This window comes from Glycine max, chromosome 14 (genome assembly GCF_000004515.6).
Source record: "Glycine max cultivar Williams 82 chromosome 14, Glycine_max_v4.0, whole genome shotgun sequence".
NCBI lineage: Eukaryota > Viridiplantae > Streptophyta > Magnoliopsida > Fabales > Fabaceae > Glycine > Glycine max.
This window is the reverse complement of record NC_038250.2, coordinates 17,787,009-17,811,297: the sequence shown is the minus strand read 5'-3', so window position 1 is coordinate 17,811,297 and position 24,289 is coordinate 17,787,009. Positions and strand designations below refer to the sequence as shown.

Below are 24,289 nucleotides of genomic sequence, written 5' to 3'. Positions count from 1 at the left end.
CTGCTCCATCCTTATCTATAGAGGAGATTGACGATAGATGACTTTAGTTTTCAGAATACCTTGCACTAGTTGGATAGATATGTTATACTCTTGATTAGTGTGCAGTAGACTACATGGAGTGGTTCTATAGGATATCTCACCCCTTCATGAGTATGACACAACTTAGGGACCCTCCTAGACATCCTCTCGTGGTGCATGATGATACATTTATTGTACCAAATCCTCCTCATGAGCCTGCCTACACAACAACTATGCCACAACCACTTGTACCTACAGCTGCCGATGTAGACGTGCCTCGACATGCAGTTGTATAATATATTTTTGAATTCACTATTAGTGATTTTTTGTGTCATGCTTCTAATAATTATTGTATACTTTGTTGTCAATGTCGTAGAATGCTTGCCAAAAGATAATAGAGAGTTTGGAACACATGATCAACACGAGGATGATCACTGCTAGAACTGATGCATACACTCTGACTGAGCACTGTCTAAGATTAACTAGGGGTGTCACTGTCCAACAAAATGTTTATGTGCGATCCAAATGAAAGAGGGATACAAAGGACAAATGAGAATAGTTGGGATTGACTAAGTCCTATAGGATATTTGTATGCAATATGACTGAGCAGTGTTTACTATTTTTATTATTTGACTAACTATGTATATTATCACCGTGGCTTTAATTTGCATTTATGTATCATTTGACTATTATGTTCTTCGGCTAAATGGATTATGTTAAACCCAAAACCCTCAAATAAGTCATCCCTAAACCCTAAAATTAGTCGACCCTAACCCTAAAACCTAAACAAAAAACTAAACACTAAACATTAAAACCATAAACCTTGAACCTTAAAATAAGTAAACCATAACCCCTTAATATATCAACCCTAAAACCTAAAAATCTTAAGCCCTACACCCTAACATAAGTAAACCCTATACCCTAAAATACATAAACCCTAAACTCTAAACCCTAACATAAGTAAACACTAAACCCTAACATAACTCAACACTAACCCCAAAATAAAAGTAATTTCTAAAATATACCAACCCTACCCCCTAAAATAAGAAACCCTAAACCCTAAAATAACTAAACACTATAACATATCAACCCTAACGCTAAAATATGTTTTTTTACATATGTTTTTTTAACATATACTACCACATAATTTTATTATATTTTTATTGTATATACTAATATATTACATTGAAATTGATAAACATATATTTGGAAATTTATATCTAAGTTTTCAAATTTTATACACTTAAACTAGCTAATGTAATAATATTTACACAAATATTATAAAAAATATAACTGAATTTATAAAAAAACATTATTTTTTTAAAAAATATTTAGGTTATACAGATTGACAATTCGTATATTTATTACGACACATATCCAACTTGCAGGCGAAAAAAACTTGCCTTCTCTATCGTTGTATTGCAACACCCACCACAACGACAACCACTGCAATGATTTACCTCTACCAAATCATCCACAAGATAAAAGGAAGAACTCAACCCAAAAAATAGAAGAATGGTGTATGAAAAAAAATCAACAAAGGTAGAAGAAATTAACCAGGATAACTTTAGAATTTTCAAAAAATTATTGAGTATAGAAGAAATATTATGGTGTAGTAAGAAAATCCAAAAGTAAAATCCCTTTTTCATGTTTAGCCTTTCCACCGCGAAACACAACCATACAATTTCCACCCCTCTCCCAATCGAAACCGTTTGGCAGAACACAACACAAACCAGACTCCACCGCTCCCATCGTTCTTCACCTCCGAGGTTGTCTCTCGAACAGTTTCACACTTCCACAACGCCACGTCACCCCCCCCCCCCCCCCCAAACAAAAGCCAACGCTTTTGATGATGATGCAGAGAGTCGAAATTTGTGTTTTTTTAGAATGATTCTTCTGAAATGACCCCACCATGAGTCTAAAAAACCACACCTTGTTTTTCGGGACAAGTCTGCATGGTTCTTTGGAAAGTGGCACCAGCAAGAGGAGCCCTTTTCGTTTGGACAAGAGGCAGTTGTTGCCGCAGAAGGTTCTCTGCAGTTGCACGTGCTGCGTGTCCCCAAAACGGTGTCGTCTGGTAAGCCAAGCGTTACGGTTTTCAACTTTTTCTGGGCAAAATGTGGGGTTATTGGGGAAAGACCTGATTTTGAGAAGTGGGTCGCGGTTAGAATGTTCGAGGGATCCTTATTTTAGAAGCGAGGCATTGGTTAGTTATTTGATACCTTTGTGGAAAGAGGGGCTTCTTTTGATAAGGGCTTCTGTTTACACTGCTGTTATATCTGGGGTATGTATGTTGGTGTGGTATGGGCAGAACAAAGCAAAGGGTTTCATTGAGGCCAATTTGTTGCCTTCTGTTTGTTCAGCAATCAGTGAGCACATTCAGCGTGACCTTGTGTTTGGCAAGGTTCGGCAAATTTCGCTGTTGAGCATCACGTTGGAGTCGTGCTCGTTTGGGCCTCATAAGGAGGAGTTTTCGTGTGGCGAGGCTCCCACGGTGAAGCTTCGCCTCCGTCCCTTTGTGAGCTTGAGGAGGGGGAAGTTGGTGATTGATGCAGTTTTGTCGCATCCAAGTCTCTTGGTGGTGCAGAGGAAGGACTTTACTTGGTTGGGAATACCTTTCAATGAAGGTGGCAGGGAGAGAAGCTGCTCGGCTGAAGAGGGGATAGATTATCGCACGAGAACCAGGAGGCTTGCACGAGAGGAAGCCTTTGCTCAATGGGAAAGAGAAAGGGATGATGCAGCTAGGGAAGCTGCTGAGGTAGGGTACTTTGTTTCTGAGCGGAGTTGTGGTCTATCCCAAGGTGATGATGGTTTGAAGGAGATTGAAACTCGATCATTGGAGTCAAGTGAGTCTGCGCCCTTTTTCTGTATGAATGATGGGAAGCACGATCATCGGTTGATGGACAAAGGTGTTAATTATGATACAAAACACTCAGCTTTGGAAAAATCATTTGGAGTAAGATTTCCTGGAACAGGACTTCGATTTTGGTCTAGAGTAATATCAGGGCCTAGGAAACACAAGTTTAAGAGGAAGGCTACTGGGAGTAACATCTTTCCATCTGGTGGTGCTATCAAAAAGAGAATGTTTGAACGTAGTGCGTCAGCTGCTCATGCATACTTTTGTGATCAATCACAATGGAAGTTTGGGGAGCCTTCCTCATCTTCTGAAAGTTATGGTTTTATGAGTCATGATATGCATTTGGTGAAAAGTGAGGTTGACCGAAATACAATATCTGTTATTGTTGGTGATGAAAATAGAAGTGATGATAACCAAAGTGGAACACAATACAGAGATCTGGGATTCCAGTCCTCCTCAGTAAATGAAAATGTTAGCAGTCAATCAGATTATTTAAAGTTTGTCTGTGATCCAACTTTACAGACAAGGGAGAGTGAAATTGAAAATTTGCAATCTACTGATGATGTTGCACAACCTGCTAATCCAAATAGTAGTACAGTGAAAAATGAGGAGTGTGTACCATATGTTGCTGACAATCAAATTGATGATAACGACAATTCATCAGGGGGCCAACGAGGTTTGCCGTCTGAAGATTTGGGGTTTTTGAAGCCTAAGCCTCAGTTGGCAACTTATTTTCAAAATCCATTTGTGCCCTTGCTCGTGAAATTTGGCTTAACCTCATTTTTAAAAAATATTGAAGATTTGATATCTCATTTTCTTTCTGGTTCCATTGAAATGTTGAAGTCTGATGTGGGTCTGAAAGTTGAAGATATTGTTTCAGAACATGTTGATGGGGTAGATTTTGTGCAGTCTGAAGGCATTACGAAGACTCTGCCTATTACGCTGGATTCAGTTCATTTCAGAGGCGCAACACTGATGCTACTTGCATATGGTGACAAGGAAGTTAGGTGAGAGCTGGTCTTGTCATTTACTATTGAATCTGTAATCACTCTATAGATGAAGTGATGGACACACCTCTTCACGACCTTATGATTTTAATCAATATTAATTAATATTATGTACATACTTCAGTTTTATCAATGGTGGATGGCAGAAGGCCAAAATCCTGCCATAACAACGAGGTTTCTTGAGCTTTGACATAATTGTAATATGAAAAAGCATTTCTTTCTTTTGTGTATCCTTGAAACTTGATTTTTTTTTATTTCCGTTTCTAAAAGAGTGAGTAAACAGTCATTTGAAAGAAGATTTTTTTATATTTATTTTTTGAATAAAACAGAAGGGATAATTTTGATGTCATTTTTCATCATTGAGAGATTAAATTGAAGTTCGTGTTTGTTGGAGGACCACATTGATGCCCCTGGTATAAGTTGGGTTACTCGATGTTATTGAATACTATCTTATTTCTCATTTTTAGTCTTGAAAAATGGCAACTGGATACTGTTAGTTTAACTGCAAAATATTTTTTCTTGGATGTGGTTTAGCTTTTACTTTATAAATGTTTCCAATTTAGCTTGTCATGTTGGTATTAAAGATTATATCATCTAGTTATGTCACTTTTGTATCTTAAATTGGACTCACTGAACAGTCTGAACTGATATAGAATTTTAAATTTTTGAATATTTTGTGAATAGTGTTTAATCTTTGTTTTGTAGAATAAAAGGAGAAAATGTTGATATTTTGAGTAGAATGTTTTAGATTAGAGTATAAACTTGTTTAGGAGATGCAGTGCCTTTTCTTGAATCAGACTTAAAACAGATATAAAAGCACAGGATATGAGTGAGAAAATTGTTTTGGAGAGTCTCCCATCTCTCTCTACAAGATATTTAGCCTAATTACCCTAAATATGCACAGCTAATAAACAGGAAATAATTGCAATGAAATTAATCAAATGTTCTAACCCAATTTCAGCCTTTATCCCATAACATCTCTATACAATCTTATATAATCTCAAACTTGTACATAATACAAATGATGCTTTTATTTTGTAAACAAGACCTTTTCACCAAAAAATATGGTCTGCATGAATTAAAGTGTTCTTTTGCTCTTGCTTTCAGGGAAATGGAGAATGTCAACGGAAATGTAAAGTTCCAAAACCACTATAGTCGCATACATGTGGATCTGAGTGGAAATTGTAATTCTTGGAGATCAGATATTATATCTGAAGACGGAGGCTGGTTGTCTGCCAATGTTTTTGTTGACACTATTGAGCAGAATTGGCATGCTAATTTAAAAATTGATAATCTTTTTGTCCCGGTAACATATATAGTAGTTTAAAGTTCCAATATTTTCTGCTTTGCCATTTAAGTTCTACAGATTGCTTATGTAGTTTGTCTGGCTTGAGTTTTGTGCAGCTGTTTGAAAGGATCCTTGAAATTCCAATTACATGGTCTAAAGGGAGGGCTAGTGGCGAGGTTTTTTTCTAGCTTAAGTTCATTTACCTTTCTATTCTATTTGATACTTCAGGAAGAATTTTCTTGTTTGAGTTAAAACTATATTTCATACATATAATGTTAAATAATAGACACTGCTTTTACTTGTATGTATTTTGTAAGTATAGTACTTGTGACTGGTTTTTACTTTTTAGTGGTTCTATAAACCTAGGATTTGCTTTCAGACTGGAACAATTTTAGTTAAGAACCAAACTGACCTGGGCAGTGTGAGTAATTGGTTGTTTTTTTTTTTGCTCAGCAAAAATATATATATATATATATATATATATATATATATATATATATATATATATATCATTAATAAGGAATAGTACCAGAGGTACTAGAGTTACAGATATAGGGGTAAATATATAGCTGGTTCAAGTGTATACACGGAACCAAACTAATGCATCTGAAAATTCAGAATTACAACATCACCCCTCCCCTCCTAGTTACTGAATGCTTCCTTTATGTTAGAGGACCATTGGTTGAAGTGTATGGCAAAGTCCTTCTCCATGGATTTGACCCACGTCCAGAGTAAGAGAGTTGCTTCATCCAATAATTTACTTCCATCAAATGTGTGATTTTGGAATACTATTTTATATCTGTGATTCCAGATTGTCCATGTCAGAGCAATCCACCGGCATTTCCATCTTGTAAGCTTCTTTCCTTCCGCTGTCCTGGTTGTATGCTGCATGTAGTGGTCCCTAGGGTTTTGTGGCAGTGCTATTGCTAGGTTAACCCAGGACAAAGACTCCCACCATAGAAGTAGGGACTTGCTGCAGCTGAAAAATAAATGAGCAGCCTCCTCTTCCTGAAGTCCACATAGTGGGCACACTGAGTCATTTACCAACACCTGTCGTCTTCTAAGGTTCATCCTTGTTGGTAGTTTATCTCTGATTAACCTCCATGCAAACATAGCTGCTTTAGTTGAGATTTTTAGCTTCCATAGGTCCACGAAGTCAGAATCATGGTTTGCCCCCGTTAGCTCTCTCCTTATTAGGTCATACCCACTTTTTGTTGAATAACTCCCGCTTTGATCATGCTTCCATATCCAGATATCTTCCCTATGAGGCTGTACTTTCTGCTGTGATATTTCCCCAATAAAAGTATCCGCCATTTCTACTTCAGAGTCAAAGAGATCCCTCCTCCAGGTGAGCTTCCATTCCCATCCAGTGTTGTTGCTCCCTATTTGCATAATGATTGTCTTTTGTTGGCTTGAGATGTGATACAACCTTGGGTATTTCTCCATCAGTGGCATACCATTATCAGTCCAAGGATCCTCCCAGAATCTAAACTTTTCACCTCCACCCACCTTCCAAGTGGTTTTCCTTTTGATTACTAGGTTCTGTTGCTGATGCTGAAGTGAAACCAGATCCTTCCACCATGTGGATTCATGATTTCCGCTTATGCCTTCCTCCGGTGCCCTCCATCCGCCGTACTTTTAGTTGATTACTTTTGCCCATGGCTCCTCCTGCTTGTGAAAGAGATCCCAACGCCATTTCCCCATCAAAGTTGAATTAAATATCTTGATGTCTTTAATTCCAAGGCCACCTTTGTCTTTTGGTTGACATACTGTCTTCCAATTGACCCACGCAATCTTCCTATGCTCTGATCCTCCTCCCCATAGAAATCTTCTCTGAATGGCTTCCAGTTTAACTATTATTTTTGAAGGCACCCTGAAAAAAGAGAAAAAATAAATAGGAATTGCTTTTAGGACTGCATTTATGAGAGTCATCCTCCCCCCAAAGGATATGTGTTTGTGTTTCCAAGTGGCTAGTTTTCTCTCACACTTTCTGATTAAAGGATCCCAGAGTTCACTATGTCTTTGGTTATCCCCAACGGGGATACCCAGGTATGTGAAAGGCAAGGACAAGATTCTATAATTAAGGTAATCCACCGCCTCAATACATCATTGCTCACACTTCCCGATTGCCCCAAAACTGTTTTTTGCAAAATTTATGTTTAGTCCAGATACAAGTTCAAAACTTCTCAATATGGACTTAATTGTCTTCACATTCTGCATTGTTGCCTCCCCAAAAAATATGGTATCATCTGCGTACTATAATATGTTGACTGGTGTATGATTTTTCCCCAAGAGGAAGCTGCTGAATAGACTCTTATCTACTGCTTCTCTCATCAATCTAGTTAAACCTTCAGCTACTATATTGAATAGGAGAGGCGCTAGTGGGTCACCTTGCCTTAAACCTTCAGTATGCAGACGACACCATATTCTTTGGTGAAGCTACATGGCAAAATGTGAAGATAATAAAGTCCATCCTGAGAAGCTTTGAGCTGGTATCTGGGTTAAAAATAAATTTCGCAAAAAGCAGCGTTGGGGCAATTGGGAAGAATGAGCAGTGGCAGATGGAGGCAGCTAGATACCTGAATTGTGGAGTTCTGTCCTTTCCTTTTGCATACTTGGGTATCCCCATTGGGGATAATCCAAGATGTAGTGCTCTTTGGGATCCTATAGTCAGAAAATTCGAGAGAAAATTAGCTTCTTGGAAACACCGACATATCTCATTTGGGGGGAGAGTGACACTCATAAATGCAGCCCTAACAGCAATCCCTATCTACTTTTTTTCCTTTTTCAGGGTACCTTCAAGAGTAATATCCAGATTGGAAGCAATTCAGAGGCAATTTCTATGGGGAGGAGGTGTGGATCAGAGAAAGATTGCTTGGGTTAATTGGAAAACAGTCTGCAATCCAAAGGATAAAGAAGGACTTTCAATTCAGCTTTGTTGGGAAAATGGCATTGGAATTTATTTCACAAGCAGCAGGAGCACTGGGCAAAAATTCTAATATCAAAATATGGGGGCTGGAGGGAATTGGAAGAAGGCACGACAGCAAGAATGCAATCAATCTGGTGGAAGGATCTGATATTAATTTAGCAGCAACAGCAGACTCAATTAATCAAAAGGGAAACAAAATGGAAGGTGGGGAGTGGGGAGAAATTCACATTTTGGGAAGACCCTTGGACAGAAAATGCTACTCCACTAAGGGAGAAATACCCCAGGTTGTATCAAAACTCATGCCAACAAAAGGACAGCATCATAAACATGGGGAATAATACCTGCAGTGGTTGGGAATGGAAGCTAGCTTGGAGGAGGCCCCTATTTGACTGCAAAATTCAAATGGCAGACAATTTCCTTGAGGAATTATCACAGCAACAGATTCAGCCACACATGGAGGATAAATGGATTTGGAAGCGTGATCAAGGTGGATACTACATGACAAGAAGTGGATATGAATTGATTCGGGGAGAACAAATGGGAGCATACCAGAGTTCAGATTTTGTGGATCTATGGAAGCTCAAAATCCCTACCAAATCACTGGTGTTTGCATGGAGACTAATTAGGGATAGACTCCCGACAAAGATGAATCTTAGCAGGCGCCAAGTAACGGTCAATGATCTGATGTGCCCATTCTGTGGAGGTGTTATGGAGGAGGCTGCTCATTTATTCTTCAGTTGTAGCAAAATCCAGCCTCTATGGTGGGAGTCTCTATCTTGGGTCAACCTAGTTACAGCTCTACCACAGAATCCAAGGGATCATTATCTACAGCATGTACTCGGGTTTGTGGAAGGAAAGAAACAAATAAGATGACGCTGTTGGCGGATAGCTATGACATCCACAATTTGGAAGCATAGAAATAGAATAATATTCCATAATGACACGCTTGATGGAAGTAAACTGATTGAAGAGGCAGTCCTATTACTGTGGACGTGGATTAAAGTCATGGAGAAGGACTTTGCAATTCACTTCAATCAATGGTCCTCTAACATCAAGGAAGCGTTTAGTAACTAGGTGGGAGGGGCTTTGAATTCATGTAACTTATATAGCAGGGTCCCTACAAGACTAACTGTAGTTCTGCCCTTGGCTGGGGTAGCTCGGTTATGGTTCCAATCCAGACTCCATTTTAGTTTGCTGTTGAACCACTGCACTGGGCAACCCAGTACCTTGTAATTTAGTACCTCTGGTACTCTATCAATATATATTATCTATTTTTGCTGAGCAAAAAAAAAAAAAAAGGATTTAGCCCCTAGTAGAATTGGACAATGGTTTGAAAAATTTCTATCCAAGGTGACACTGGTGCAACTTGGCCATTTGAGTAGCCAGTTGAGGGATACAAGGAACCTGTCTAGTTTGCTCTTTGTAGTCTCGTTTGGCTTAAACCATGTGAGTTGTCTTCCCACAGAAGGTATTTCTTCAAACTCTATGTCAGCTATCCATTCATTGAACTCATTGATGCTATTTGCTTGCCTTCCCCTATGAGACACACCCTCTCTTTCAGAATGGTGTCTGATACTGTTGAAATCACCCAGGAAACACCACAGTCCTTCAGGGTCTTGTTGTCTCAACTGCTTGAGTGATTCCCATAGTTCCCGCTTATGTCGGTTGTCACACGGTGAGTAAATGTTTACTATATATGTTTTTTGATTTTTCATGGTCCAGACTCCTTCCAATAGGATGTATCCTCTTCCCCTTTCTCTTCGTACTGTTTTAAATACCTGCTCATTCCAAACACACAATAAACCTCCAGCTGAGTTTATTGATGGCAGGAATTCCCAACCCACATTCTGGTTACCCCACAAGGCCTGACACATGTCCTTATCAATGTGCTCCCTCTTGGTTTCTTGAATGCATAACATGTCTGCTTTGTGTTTCTTGCCCAGCCTCCTTATTGCAGCCCGTTTAACCCCCCCCAATTCCTCTTACATTGTAGGATATTATATTCATGATGATATGTATTTGTTTCCCAGTCCCTCAGCCTCCTTTCTGTCTCTATTCTCCATTTCACCTATCTTGTTGATGATATTTGCGTGGTCTGAGTTGCTGTTCACCCCCAATATTTTTGCTAACTCCCATTGGGATGATGCCTCTTCTCTGGTATTTTCGGAGGTTCCCTTAGAGTTTGCTGCCTTGTCTGTACTGTTTTCATTAGGATGCTTTCCATTACCTGCAGATGTTGAGTCCGTGTCCGAAGTTGGAGACTTGCCCTGGGGGAGTTGGTGACCACTCTGTTGGCCCTATTTCTGATTACACACCTTTCTTCTAACAAAAATCAGTGCAGTTCTTCTTCTGTCAGAACAATGTCTAAAACCAAGTAAAATTTGTTGAATTCAATCGGGTACACTGGATGATACCATATTCTTTGGGGAACCTACTTTGGATAATGTTTCAGCTATTAAGGCTATTCTCAGAAGCTTTGAGTTGGTTTCTGGCCTTAGAATTAATTTTGCTAAGAGCCAATTTGGTGCAATTGGCCAATCTGAGGAGTGGTGTACTCTTGCAGCAGATATCTTGAATTGTGGTCCTCTGCAGTTCCCATTTATATACCTAGGGATGCCTATAGGTGTTAACCCTAGAAGGAAGGTGGTGTGGGAGCCTCTAATCAGAAAATTTGAGGCCAAACTGAACAAATGGAACCAGAGAAGTCTATCTATGGCTGGCAGAATTACTTTAATTAATGCTGCCTTGACAGCTTTGCCTTTGTTCTATATGTCCTTTTTTAGGGCCCCTACAGCAATCATTAAGAGGCTCACTGCTATTCAAAGACAATTTCTTTGGGGTGGAAACTTAGAAGGAAAAAAGATAGCTTGGGTTGCTTGGAATCAAGTGTGTGCTCCTAAAGAAAAGGGAGGGTTGGGTGTCAAAGATATCAAGGCTTTTAATAGAGCTCTCCTTATCAAGCGGAAGTGGTTGATGTTTCAGCAGCAAGATCATCTATGGAGCAGAATTCTTACTTCAAAATACAGGGGTTGGAGAGGCTTGGGAGAGGGACCTCCTAAGCAGATTTTTTCCTCTTGGTGGTCTGATTTAAGATCTGTTACTCAGCACAGCAGCATGGCTGCTGTCAATAAGCATTTTCGCTGGAATTTGGGCAGTGGTGATCAAATCCTTTTTTGGGAAGACTCTTGGGTGGGAGAAGGAATTGCTCTTAAAGATAAATACCCAGATTTATATCAGGTAACATCCCAAAAATTAAAGACAGTGGCAAGCATGGGGATCTTTGGAGAACATGGTTGGGAGTGGCAATTTTCTTGGAGAAGATGTCTTTTTGACAGCGAACTGGGGGGTGTTTCAGCTTTTATTGACCAAACTGCAGTAATAAACACTAATGCAGCTTTGAGGGATTCTTGGGTGTGGGGAGCTGAGCCAAGTGGGATTTTTTCTACAAACTCTGCTTATAATTGTATCAAAGCTGACCAGTTACCTTCCCAGCCTATTACTGGCTTTCGTCAGCTATGGGAAATCAAAATTCCCCCTACAGCCCTAGCTTTTGCTTGGAGACTTCTCTGGGATAGGCTTCCATCTAAGGAAAACCTTATTAGGAGGCAGATTGTCCTTCAAAATGACCTCTGCCCCTTCTGCCAAAGTCAAGTTGAATCTGCATCCCACCTTTTTTTCTCTTGTCATAAAATAATGCCTTTGTGGTGGGAATTTTATTCCTGGGTCAAGGAAGTTAGAGCTCTGCACAGCAATCCTATGGAGAACTTTCTTCAGCATTGCTCCTTGGCTGCCTCGAGGAACTCCAATAGAAGGAGGAAGGTCTGGTGGATAGCAGCTACAAGATCCATTTGGAACCTCAGAAATGACATGATTTTTAATAATCAGCCTTTCGTCATTTCCAAATTGGTGGATAACTCGATATTTCTCACTTGGTCATGGCTGCGGGGGTGGGAAAAGGACTTCAATGTTCCTTTCCACCAATGGTCTTCAAATATGTCTTTGTCTTTTTCCTAGTCTGCGATTTGTAGGGTTGGGCACTGTTCATTTTGTTGGCCTTTCATTTGCTGTTTATGTTCTTGTCTTTTAGGAGATACTGTATCATATCTTCCTTGTAGTACCTCTGGTACTATTATTATCATATATATAATATTATCTTTGGCCGTTCAAAAAAAAAAAAAAAACACTGGTTTGAATAGGTCACATTAAATTCTGGAAGATACCTTCCTTAGCTTTTGCTTGGAATTATTATCTGACATGGTTGAACCCAACTGGAGTTCCATTATCCCAGACCGTCACTCTAGTAGTCTGATTATCTTCATATATCCATTTATGCATATTAGTTTGGATACATCAATAGAAGCTCCTTTTCTACCTTTTTTTTTTATAGATTCAAGTGATTAATTTTATAGTATATTACTTGATGAACTAGTATGTTACTACCTCCATTCCTATATATAAGAAATAAATGGAAACATTTTTTTGTTCCTAAATATAAGAAACATGCGATCACTTTTAAGTGCATTAATTGTTAATTTCCTTCTATACCCTTGTTTATTGTAAAGTCTATTAATGAGAGTCATACTCATTGGTGGAAAAAGTTATCCCTTGAAAAATGAGTAGTGTCATTAAATACAACCACCACTTAAACCAATTAATTCAATGGGTATTTTTGGAATAAAATTGAAAGTTATGATATCATTAATTAAAAATAAATAACTTAACCATTTTTATTGGTCTTGACAAATTAGTTATTTGTTTCTTATAAATAGGAACGGAGGTAGTATTTCATTGGTACACAAGTCCTACATTTTTTTTGGCTCAGGTTGTGTTGTGGAGCATTCTGTCATTTATATTTCCCGGTGTAATATTTGTTACCCTATGTTTAGGTTCACTTGTGCATGTCAAAGGGGGAGACTTTTCCAAATTTTCATGGACAACTTGACGTGACAGGGTTGGATTTCCAACTGTTGGATGCTCCATCATCTTTTTCTGTATGACTTCCTATGCTCTCCTCTTATGACACTTGACGTTTCCTTTTCCATATATTAGGTATTCCTTCTTTAATATGACTAGGCTTGGTGTCTTTTGAAAGGTAACTCAACTGTTGCACGCTCGTTGCATTATATATTGTTCACCCAACATATGCTTTGTTTCAGTGTGAAACCTGAGTGATGGACTTATGTACATTTAGTACCATCCTGAAATAATGAATCACATCACATATTGAAAGGGCTATTTATTGATTAAGTGCAATTGCAGCACTAAAATTAATACCTTTTCTCTTCACCGTGTGTAAGATAAGGATTTGTGTAAAGCTAGGAAGGAAAGTGGCAACTTTTGTTTGAATAATTGTCCTTTCTTGTTTCATAACGGTGCATTCATTGGCCAAAAAATATTAAAGGTTTTGAGGGGGCCATCCTTACACCTTTTAGTATGAAAGGTTTAATTTATCAATTGTTCTTAATGGGGTTCTCTTTTATAATTTCATTTTTTTAAAAAAATTAAACAGTAACTTTTCTTACTTGGTTCTTGTTCTGTTAAAAAATAAAATTCCTTGCACTACTTTTCTGAGGCAAGATATTGATCTGAGGAGACAATTGGCAAAAGGTTTCAATGATATAATTTAATAAAGCTGAGTTGAAGCCATGTTGTAGCTGAAAAAATTATTTATAAATTGAACATGTATGCAAATGTGTCATCAAGTGTTGGAAACATGTCCAGCATGTGGACATGGTACCAAACTTGTGTGTACATGCTTTATGATCTCTATATAATGTTCTATGGTTTTTGTGTCTCAAAACTTGGCTGACTTCGTTGTTGCTTGTAACAAGAAACCAGGATCTAGTTCCAGGATTGTTAAGTGGAAGACAATATTTGCTTGTTTCATAAGTTAGAAAAAAATGGAATTGTATTTTCAATATGAGAAACATTCCTCTGTGATTTGCAGATGGGCTTTCTGCAGAGTTGGTATGGCTGGAGTAATGTTTGGCCAATCTTATTTTGATTTCTTTTTCTTCCCCCAAGTTGTTATAAAATTGTACTTAGTGTACTTGGTTCAGTCTTCCAAGAAATGTCGTAGGGTTGTTTGACTGCTGGGTACCCAGCTACTGTGCTGGTATATATAGTAGATGGGTTTGGCTGGTTTTGCCTATGTATCTAATTGTTATTGTCAGTACATCTAATACTGACCTATTATTGATATAATTATTTTTGCTGTGCAAAAAAAAACACTCACACAGGGTTCTGTTTTACGTCTGTTTTTTGTTTCAGGTTTGCAACCTTTGTAATTTTTTTTCCCTTTCTTTTTTGAGTTTTTGACTTTGAATTGGTGTAAAGCTCAGTCTTTATAGAAGGGATTCCCTTACAGATATCATAATTCATAAGGCACTCTGGGTAGCTTTGCTCACTGATGTTTTCTGTTTTCTTTGTTTGTATTCTCACTTTTAAGGACCTTTTCTCCTCATCTTTGTATTTATCTTCTTAACAAAAACATACTTCTTCTACTGGTATGGACTGCATAGGCATAACTGTTGACGAATTCTGAATCTTTTATCACACATGTGTAGTACTTAGGCATGTAGATATGTATCTGAACCAAATATTTTTTCATGCCATGAAACTGAAATTTGGTTTCTCCCTTTTTGTTCTGTTTTTTGTATTTTGTTAAAGAACATATCAGCGAGTTTATGTTTTCGTGGTCAAAGAATATTTTTACACAATGCAAGTGGCTGGTTTGGTAGTGTTCCTTTAGAAGCATCAGGAGACTTTGGCATTCATCCAGAAGAAGGAGAGTTTCATCTTATGTGTCAGGTACTTTTCTCTTTATCTCATGCACGTGCACACACACACATGGTAGCTTGGTAAAATATAATTTCTACTTTGTTTAAGAGTTCATTCAGATAATTTGGTCTCCAGTTTTCTGGAAGTCCTCCCTTGAAGTAGACAATAATTTCACTGATGATTGCAAAATTCTCCTGTAATCTGTGATTGTACTAGTTTTATTTCCAAATGATTGCAAGAGTTTTTTTGTTCGTTTGAGGAGCGGTGACTGGATCTGGACAGATCAACCCAAGACACACCTGATCCGGTGGTCGTTTGCCGGAAAAGTTGTTAGAGTTACGACTGCAGTGGCAGCTGGGAAAGTCGCCGGAAAAGGAGAAAGGGCCATCAGAGGAAGGGCAATGAGCAGAAATGTCCACTGGAATGTGAAAACAGGTTGCCGGAAAACGGGCGACAAGCATAAAGGTCCATCGGGGACAATAGGTCCCTGGTGGAACACGTTTTTTTTATTCCTCTGTCAAGAATAACCTGCTCTGATACCATATAAAATTATTTTACTGTAATGTTGTGTGTTAGATGACCACATCTGATGTTTATTTATAATAGAGAAATAGAATTAGTAATTGATTACATGATTAATCAATTACTGATTATTAGGGAATACAATCACTGATTTCTATCAGCTAATAAATACAAGAAAACATATAAATCTAACAGTCTATTGAGTGTGATGCTTCTGGGAAAGGAGTTGGCGCTGTGTTAATGCAAGGGGGAAGGCCTATTGCCTATTTTAGTATGGCATTAGCTAATTACAACTCAGCTAAATCAGTTTATGAAAAAGAGCTCATGGCTTTGGTGTTGTCAATACAGCATTGGAGGCATTATCTTATTGGCAGAACTTTTACAGTTTTCACAGACCAGAGTAGCCTCAAAAGCTTACTTCAACAGAGGGTGGCTAGTTGTGACCAGCAATGCTGGATTTTGAAGCTTTTAAGGCTATCATTTTGAAGTGGTCTATAAGCCAGATCCAGAGAACAAGGCTGCAGATGCCTTATCATGCTGAGGAACAAGATCATTTTCTCTAATGACACTTTCAATGGCAATGAATCGATGGAGGACGCCACATTCTTACTTTGGACATGGCTTAGAAATTTCGAGAAAGATTTTGTAATTCATTATAATCACTGGTCATCTAATCTTAGAGCTGCTTTTGTTTATTAGCCGAGGGTAGAAGCCATAGGTTACTGGTAGCTATATCACACTGTTACTACCCAGCTTTTGGTTCCCATCGAGACTGTTGTTAGTCTGATTTATGGAACCAATTGACTGGATCTCTATGTAATCATTGTACCTCTGGTACTTGGATATATATATATATATATCTTTGCTGACCAAAAAAAAAAAAATTTGGCTGCAAGGGGATGAGCTTCAATGGGAAATATTAGCAGACCAGACTCTACCGAAAATAATCGTTGATTTGAACTTTGAAGTCTGATTCAAGCAGTAGACCAGGGTTCAGTTTACAGAGAGACACTCTACTTCATAAAAGTGTCTAAATATGTGCATTGAGGTTATACTGGTGGTGGTGGATTGTTTGTCCAAATATATGCATTTTATTTCACTCAAGCACCCTTACACAGCAAAGAGTGTCGCTGTTGTGTTTGTCTGGGAAGTAGTTAAGCTTCATGGTATTCCAAACTAAATTATCAGTGATAGAGATCCATTGTTTGTAAGTGTTTTCTGGCGTGAACTATTCAGGTTGCAGGGGACCGTGCGGAAAATGTCCTCTACTTATCATCCGGAAACTGACAGGCAAACTGAGCTCATCAATAGGTGCTCGGAAACATATTTGCGATGTTTTATTTCTGAGCAACCTCGCAGTTGGTTAGATTGGTTACCTTGGGCTTAATTCTGGTACAATACCACCTGCCATATTTCTATTGGCATGACACCATTTGAGGTGGTGAATGGAAAGAAGCCGCGTTCAGTAATACAATTCATTCATGTTGAAATGAAGGTAGAGGCTGTGGCTCAAGAATTACAGGATAGAGATGAAGCTTTGTTGCAATTGAAGTACAATTTAGCTAAGGCTCAGGAACAGATGAAGAGATATGCTGATAAAAGGAGAAAAATGCAGAATTTAAACATTGGGGATCGTGTTTTTCTTAAGTTACGACCACATAGGCAACAGTCAGTGGTGTGACGAACTAACCAAAAGCTTGCTCCGAGATTTTATGGCCCTTTTCAGGTGCTGGGGAAGTTGGGTGAGGTGGCCTACAAGTTACAATTGCCTCCATCCTCTAAGGTTCACCCGGTGTTTCATGTGTTGCAGCTGAAGAAGGCTATTGGGGAATATACTACAGAAGCCATATTGCCAGCTGACCTGGAAGAGGAACATGCTGATATTGTTGAACCAGAAAAGGTTTTGGCTAATAGAATCATTATGAAGAATAGCTTCCAAGTCAATCAGTTTTTGTTGCAATGGAAAGTAATGCCTATGGAGAGTGCTACTTGGGAGGATGAACCCAATTTACGCAGTCAGTTTCCTCACTTCAGCCTTGAGGACAAGACTGTTCTTTCAGGAGTGGGAAGCGATAGAGTTCTGAACCAAGATGTGGGCCTGGACCATGATATGGGCTTGGATTCAAAGTCCAAAGGCTGGAAGGTGTATGTCCGCTAGAAAAAGGCAATTAGAAAGGGTGAGGAATAAGGGGATGCTGAGCTGTCAAGTTGGTTAGTAGTGGCAGGAAGTTATACAGGGAAAGAAGGGAATAATTGGGGGGAGATATTTTTTGTTGTTAGAGAGAGAAAATACTCTTTTCTCTCGGGAGCTTATGATCTGGACCTGTGTAAGGAGCGTCAGCTCTGTTTTTCCTTGGTTCCTAAATTCTAATACAGTATTTCTTCATTATTCATTCATTGATATCTAACAAATTCGAATTCTTAGATACCTCAAAAAGTCTCCAGGACAAGGGTTGAAGTATGAAGATAGAGGAGATACTCAAATTTGTGGATATTGTGATGCTGATTGGGTAAGTTCTCCTATAAATAGACGCTCCACCACTGGATACAGTGTATGTATTGGTGGAAATTTCATCTTTTGGAAGAGCAAGAAACAGTTGCTCGGTGTAGTGCTGAAGCTGAATGTAGGGCGATGGCTTTAGCCACTTGTGAGCTTATATGGATCAAACAACTTCTCCAAGAGTTAAAGTTTTGTGAAATCCAGCAAATGAGGCTATAATGTGACAATCAGGCAGCTCTCCACATTGCCTCTAATCCATTGTTTCATGAGAGAATTAAACATATAGAAATTGACTGCCTTTTTGTTTGAGAGAAGTTGCTGTCCAAGGAAATTGGTACTGAATTTGTCAACTGGCAGACATCTTGACAAAGTCTTTGAGAGGGCCTAGGATTCATTTTATTTGTTCCAAGCTTGGTGTATATGATCTATATGCTCCAGCTTGAGGGGGAGTGTTAAGAAGAAAACTGTTTTGATATTTGCTGTACAGCTTTTGTATAAGTTGTCTTGTTGTTTCTAGGATATAGTATATTTTTGTTGTGTTATCTATCTCTCATGTAAAAGGTTGCTCAATCTCTTTCCATATATATATATATATATCCAGAGCCCCATAATCAGCAACATCAAGAGGCACTGAACATATGGTGCAAGGCAAGGCAACTGGGAGTCTCAGAAATGGAGGAGCAGCAAGTAATCATTGATCAACTTATGAAGATGGAAGAAAGAGATAGACTAGAGGCAGAGAAGAGGGGTGTCAGCACAAGGTTTAATGAATATTTTTTCATATAATGTAAGGGGGCTGGGGAGGGGTATCAAGTGGGCAGCAATAAGGAGGTTAAGAAATTCGGAGGGTCCAGATATGATCTGTCTTCAAGAAACGAAGAAAGAGTTCATAGATAAAGCAATGTGTCAGGCGATTTGGGGGGATGCAGAGGTGTCATGGGAGATGCAGCCTGCTATTAATTCAGCAGGGGATATTTTGTGTATGTGGTGTGAAAAATCTTTCAGACTTCAGAGGAAAGTTATTGGTAATGGTTTTATTTTTTTGGAAGGGGAATTGATTAGAGATGCACAACAGATCAACATCATAACGATTTACTCACCATGTGACATTCATGGTAAGAGATCATTATGGGAGGCAAGCAGCAACAGGGGTGTTATGGTGTATATTGGGTGACTTCAACTCAATTAGAGACCCTGAAGAAAGATTTGGTAGCAGCCAAAGGAGTTTTATTGACAGCAGTATTAACGAATTCAATGATTGGATTCACGAATTGGATTTGCTTGAGGTTCCTTGGCTGGGCAGGAAATTTACTTGGATCAGACCAAATGGTGCTTCTAGGAGTAGATTGGATAGGTGCTTGGTTTCCCAGAATGGCTGAATAGATGGCCTGGAAGTGTCCAAATTACACTTCCTAGGAACTTTTCAGATCATTGCCCAATTCTTCTTCGATCAAAGGCTATTGATTGGGGCCCTCAACCATTTAGGGTTTTGGATTGTTGGCTCTCGGATGTTTCCTTTAAGAAAATAGTTCACCAATGTTGGAATTCTCAATTGCAACCAGGCTGGGGAGGTTTTGTGCTCAAGGAAAAATTTAAGAATCTAAAGCTGAGGGTGAAGAGATGGAACAAGGAAGAGTATGGTGACACGTTCAAAAAAATTAAAATGATTGAATCTGAACTAAATAAGCTGGAGGAAAATTCAAGTCAGAGGCAGCTATCTTCCCAAGAGGATATTACGAGAAAGAACTTGCAAGAAGCTCTATGGGCAGCAGCAAATGCTCATGAATCGTTGCTGCGGCAGAAAGCAAGGACTTGGTGGATTAAGGAGGGTGATTGTAATTCACGTTACTTTCACATCTTGATGAATGCTCACCGCTGGAATAATTATATTAAAGGGGTCAGAATTGATGGGGCATGGTGTGATGAGCCGCAGAAGGTGAAGGAGGAAGTTAGGAATTTTTTCTCTCAAAGATTTCAAGAATCAGATTTCAGCAGACCTACTTTGGATGGTATCCCATTTCAGACTATCAGTCAACACCAAAGCAATATGCTGGTGGCCCCCTTTCAGGAGGAGGAAATTAAGGAAGCAATTTGGGATTGTGGGAGTCAAAGAAGCCCAGGGCCGGATTGATTCAACTTCAAATTTATAAAGCAATTCTGGGAGCTTATCAAGCCTGATGTGCTTCGCTTTTTGGATGAGTTTCATGCAAATGGAGTGTTCCCTAGGGGTTCAAACGCGTCTTTCTTAGCGTTAATCCCAAAGGTGTCTGATCCCCAAATTCTAAACGATTACAGACCCATATCCCTTATTGGGTGCATGTATAAGATAGTCGCTAAATTATTGGCTAAGAGATTGAAGAAGGTGATGCCCTCTATCATTAATGAGTCCCAATCTGCATTCATTGAAGGGAGACAGCTTCTTCTTAGTGTAATTATAGCGAATGAGGTAATTGATGAAGCTAAGAGAAGCAATCGATCATGCCTTGTGTTCGAAGTTGATTTTGAAAAGGCTTATGATTCGGTTTCTTGGAGTTTTTTGTTCTATATGTTGAAGAGAACAGGTTTTAGTCCGCAATGGGTCAAGTGGATCGAAGGATGTGTTAAATCCGCTTCTATTTCTGTTTTGGTGAATGGAAGTCCGACTACAGACCCAAAGGGGCCTTCGGCAAGGGGATCCATTAGCACCCTTTCTTTTTAATATTGCTGAAGAAGGTTTGAATGGGTTGATGAGGAAGGCTGTGGAGGAAAACCTGTACAAAGGCTATTTGGTTGGTGCTAACAATGTGCCTATCAGCATCTTGCAATATGCGGATGACACCATCTTTTTTGGTGAAGCTTGTATGGAGAATGTCGAAGCAATAAAGGTTATGCTAAGGTCTTTTGAGTTGGTATCAGGATTGAAAATTAATTTTGCTAAGAGTTCCTTTGGTGCTTTTGGAGTATCAACTCAATGGAAGCAACTCGCGGCCAAGTATTTGAACTGTAGCTTGATGACTTTTCCTTTTGTTTACCTGGGTATTCCCATTGGGGCTAATCCGAGGCGGGGTAGGATGTGGGACTCTATCATTCACAAATGTGAGAGAAAACTCTCAAAATGGAAGCAAAGGCATATCTCATTCGGGGGGAGAGTGACACTGATTCAATCTGTACTAACATCCATTCCTATATATTTCTTTTCTTTTTTCAGGATACCTCAATCAGTGGTCGCCAAATTAGTAAAGATCCAGCGGAGATTCCTTTGCGGAGGTGGGCTTGATCAAAAGAAGATTGCTTGGATAAGCTGGGAGAAAGTTTGCTTACCAAAAGAAAGAAGAGGGCTTGGTATTAAGGATGTCAAAGCTTTTAATATTGCCTTGTTAGGAAAATGGAAGTGGCATCTCTTAAATCATCATCAGGAGCTTTGGATTAAAGTAGTGGAGTCTAAATATGGAGGGTGGAGGGGATTGGAGGAAGGGGATAGGGTTGCCAGCCAGTCAATATGGTGGAGGGACTTAAAAAGGGTTGTTTGTCAAACATACCAAGGAAGGAGCATTCAAGAAGGTTTCAGCTGGAAGGTTGGTGCTGGTCATAGAATTAATTTTTGGGAGGATAGATGGATAAGCCAGGATGTATCACTAGCAGAAAAGTACCCCAGACTTTACCTCATTTCACTGCAGCAACATCACAATATAAGTCAGAAGGGTCAACACAAAGATCATGGGTGGGAGTGGCATTTTACTTGGAGGAGAAATCTGTTTGATAGTGAAGTAGAATTGGCTGTCAATTTCCTTGGAGAGGTAGAAGGTAAGATAATCCAGCAGCAAGGTGAAGATGGTTGGGTTTGGACTGGACACCCTTCAGGTATCTACTCAGCTCATTCTGCATATCACATGTTATGGGAAGGGGGATCAGCTGCTAGTAAGGACCAAGCCTTTGTGGAATTATGGAAACTGAAGATTCCAAGTAAAATAGCTATATTCGCATGGAGGCTATTTCAAGACAGATTGCCAACAAAAAGTAATCTGCAAAGAAGACAAGTGCAGATCTTGGATGCATCATGTCCTTTATGTGGAGGAATGGAGGAGGAGGTTTCCCACCTATTTTTCCACTGCACAAAGATTCGGCCTATTTGGTGGGAGACTATATCATGGTTGAATATCACTAGTGTGTTCCCTTCCAATCCATCTCAGCATTTTCTTCAGCACTCTTTTGTGCAAGTGGAAGGTATAAGAAGAGGTAGGTGGCAAACTTGGTGGATGGCTGTTGTGTGGTCTATATGGAAGATGAGAAACAAAATTATTTTCTCCAACGACTCTTTTAATGGTAGCAAGCTTGTTGACGATGCAGTGTTTTTAGCGTGGACATGGCTCACAAATTTGGACAAAGATTTCAAACTTCATTTTAATCAATGGTCGACTCACATCAGAGAGGGTTTTCTGTTCTAGGTTTTAGTGGCTCACAGTAGGAGCTGTAGCAGATCTTAGATTCTTTTTTGTAGCCATTCTATGGTTCCTCTTCAAACTACATTAGTTTTATTTTGGAACCATGAGTATGGCACTAACTTTGTATATTTTTAGTACCTCTGGTACTGATATCAATATATTATATTTTCGCTGATCAAAATATATATATATATATATATATATATATATATATATATATATATATATATATATATATATATATATATATTCATGGAATTCTCATTCATGGTGAATGGATTCAGAACCCCAGTGAAGTTAAGAATGAAGCTGTGAAGTTTTTCCTCAGCAGATTCACTGAACAGCATATCCGCAGACCCACCCTTGATGGAGTTCATTTCTCTTCAATTAACCAAAGGCAGAGGGAGGAATTGATTGCCCCTTTCTTGGATCATGAGATCAAAGAAGCAGTGTGGAGTTGTGGTGGGGACAAATGCCCTGGACCCGATGGTTTCAACTTCAATTTCATTAAAGAATTTTGGGGAGTCCTGAAAACTGACTTTAGAAGATTTATAGATGAATTTCATGTGCATGGCTGCTTCCCTAGAGGCAGTAATGCTTCCTTCTTGGCCCTAATTCCCAAAGTTAAACACCCTCAGACCTTTGATGATTACAGATCAATCTCCTTGATTGGGTGTATGTACAAGGTGATAGCTAAGTTATTAGCAAATAGACTGAGGAATGTTATATCTGACCTTATTGATGAGAGACAAACAGCCTTCATCAAAGACAGGCACATCCTTCATGGCATTGTAATTCTCAATGAGGTGATTGAGGAAGCTTGTAGAAGCAAAAAGCCAGTTATGGTTTTCAAGGTGGATTTTGAAAAGGCCTACGACTCAGTCTCATGGGGTTTCTTGGACTACATGCTGCAAAGAATGAGATTCTGTCCCAAATGGAGACACTGGATTTCAACCTGCCTCAATTCAGCAACCATCTCCATTCTTGTTAATGGCAGCCCTACAAAGGAGTTTGCTCCTACTAGAGGCTTGAGGCAAGGGGATCCTTTAGCCCCCTTACTTTTCAATATAGTTGGAGAAGGCATCACAGGATTGATGAGGGAAGCAGTTCAGAAAAACTTATACAAAAGTTACATGGTTGGGAAGACAAAGGAACCCATTAATATTTTACAATATGCAGATGACACAGTCTTTGTGGGTGAAGCTGTTTGGGAGAATGTCTTAGTTTTGAAAGCTATGCTCAGAGGTTTTGAATTGGCTTCAGGTCTGAAGATTAACTATGCTAAGAGTCAGTTTGGGATTATAGGAGGTAGGGTCAATTGGATAAGTCAGGCTGCTCAAACCCTGAATTGTAGACAATTGGAAATCCCCTTCTGTTATTTAGGTATTCCTGTTGGGGCTAAACCCTCAAGCAGGGTTGTGTGGGAGCCTTTGATCACTAAATGTGAATCCACATTATCTAAGTGGGCGCAGAAAAATTTATCCATGGCAGGAAGGGTGACCCTAATCAATTCGGTTCTTAATGCTTTACCAATATATCTTCTATCCTTCTTCAAGATCCCCCAAAAGGTAGCTCATAGATTGGTAGCACTGCAAAGAAATTTTTTGTGGGGGGGAGATAAGGACTACAAGAAAATCCCTTGGGTAAAATGGGAGGTTGTTTGCCTACCTAGGGAGGAAGGAGGTTTGGGGATTAAAGATATTCCTAAATTCAATGAAGCTTTGCTGGGCAAATGGATTTGGGCATTAGCTACTGACCAGCAGCAGTTATGGGTTAGAATCATAAACTCCAAATATGGAGGTTGGAATCAGTTCCAGCTGGGCAGAGATAAGAGGGGAAGCTCATATTGGTGGAGGGATCTGAGGAAGATTTATCATCAGCCTGATCACAGCATTTTTCATCAAAACATGGCATGGAGTGTTGGTGGGGGTGACAGAATACACTTCTGGACAGACAACTGGTTAGGG

At 39.2% G+C, this 24,289-nt stretch overlaps 1 protein-coding gene across 4 annotated transcripts in view; it reads left to right on the top strand.

Annotated features, from left to right (window-relative positions):
• The first annotated feature begins 1,663 nt into the window (after window positions 1-1,663).
• LOC100779257 (protein TIC236, chloroplastic-like) overlaps window positions 1,664-24,289 on the top strand; it is a 100,270-nt gene continuing 77,644 nt past the window's right edge. For 3 of the 4 annotated variants that reach the window (XM_041009103.1, XM_041009101.1, XM_006596060.4), the window contains exons 1-5: window positions 1,668-3,882; window positions 4,990-5,188; window positions 5,287-5,346; window positions 12,986-13,090; window positions 14,769-14,909. In XM_041009103.1, coding sequence (XP_040865037.1) covers window positions 1,931-3,882; window positions 4,990-5,188; window positions 5,287-5,346; window positions 12,986-13,090; window positions 14,769-14,909 — 2,457 coding nt within the window. In that variant the 5' untranslated portion in view covers window positions 1,668-1,930. Of the gene's footprint in view, window positions 3,883-4,989; window positions 5,189-5,286; window positions 5,347-12,985; window positions 13,091-14,768; window positions 14,910-24,289 lie in introns of all 4 variants that reach the window. The other variant, XM_041009102.1, reaches the window with a different exon arrangement.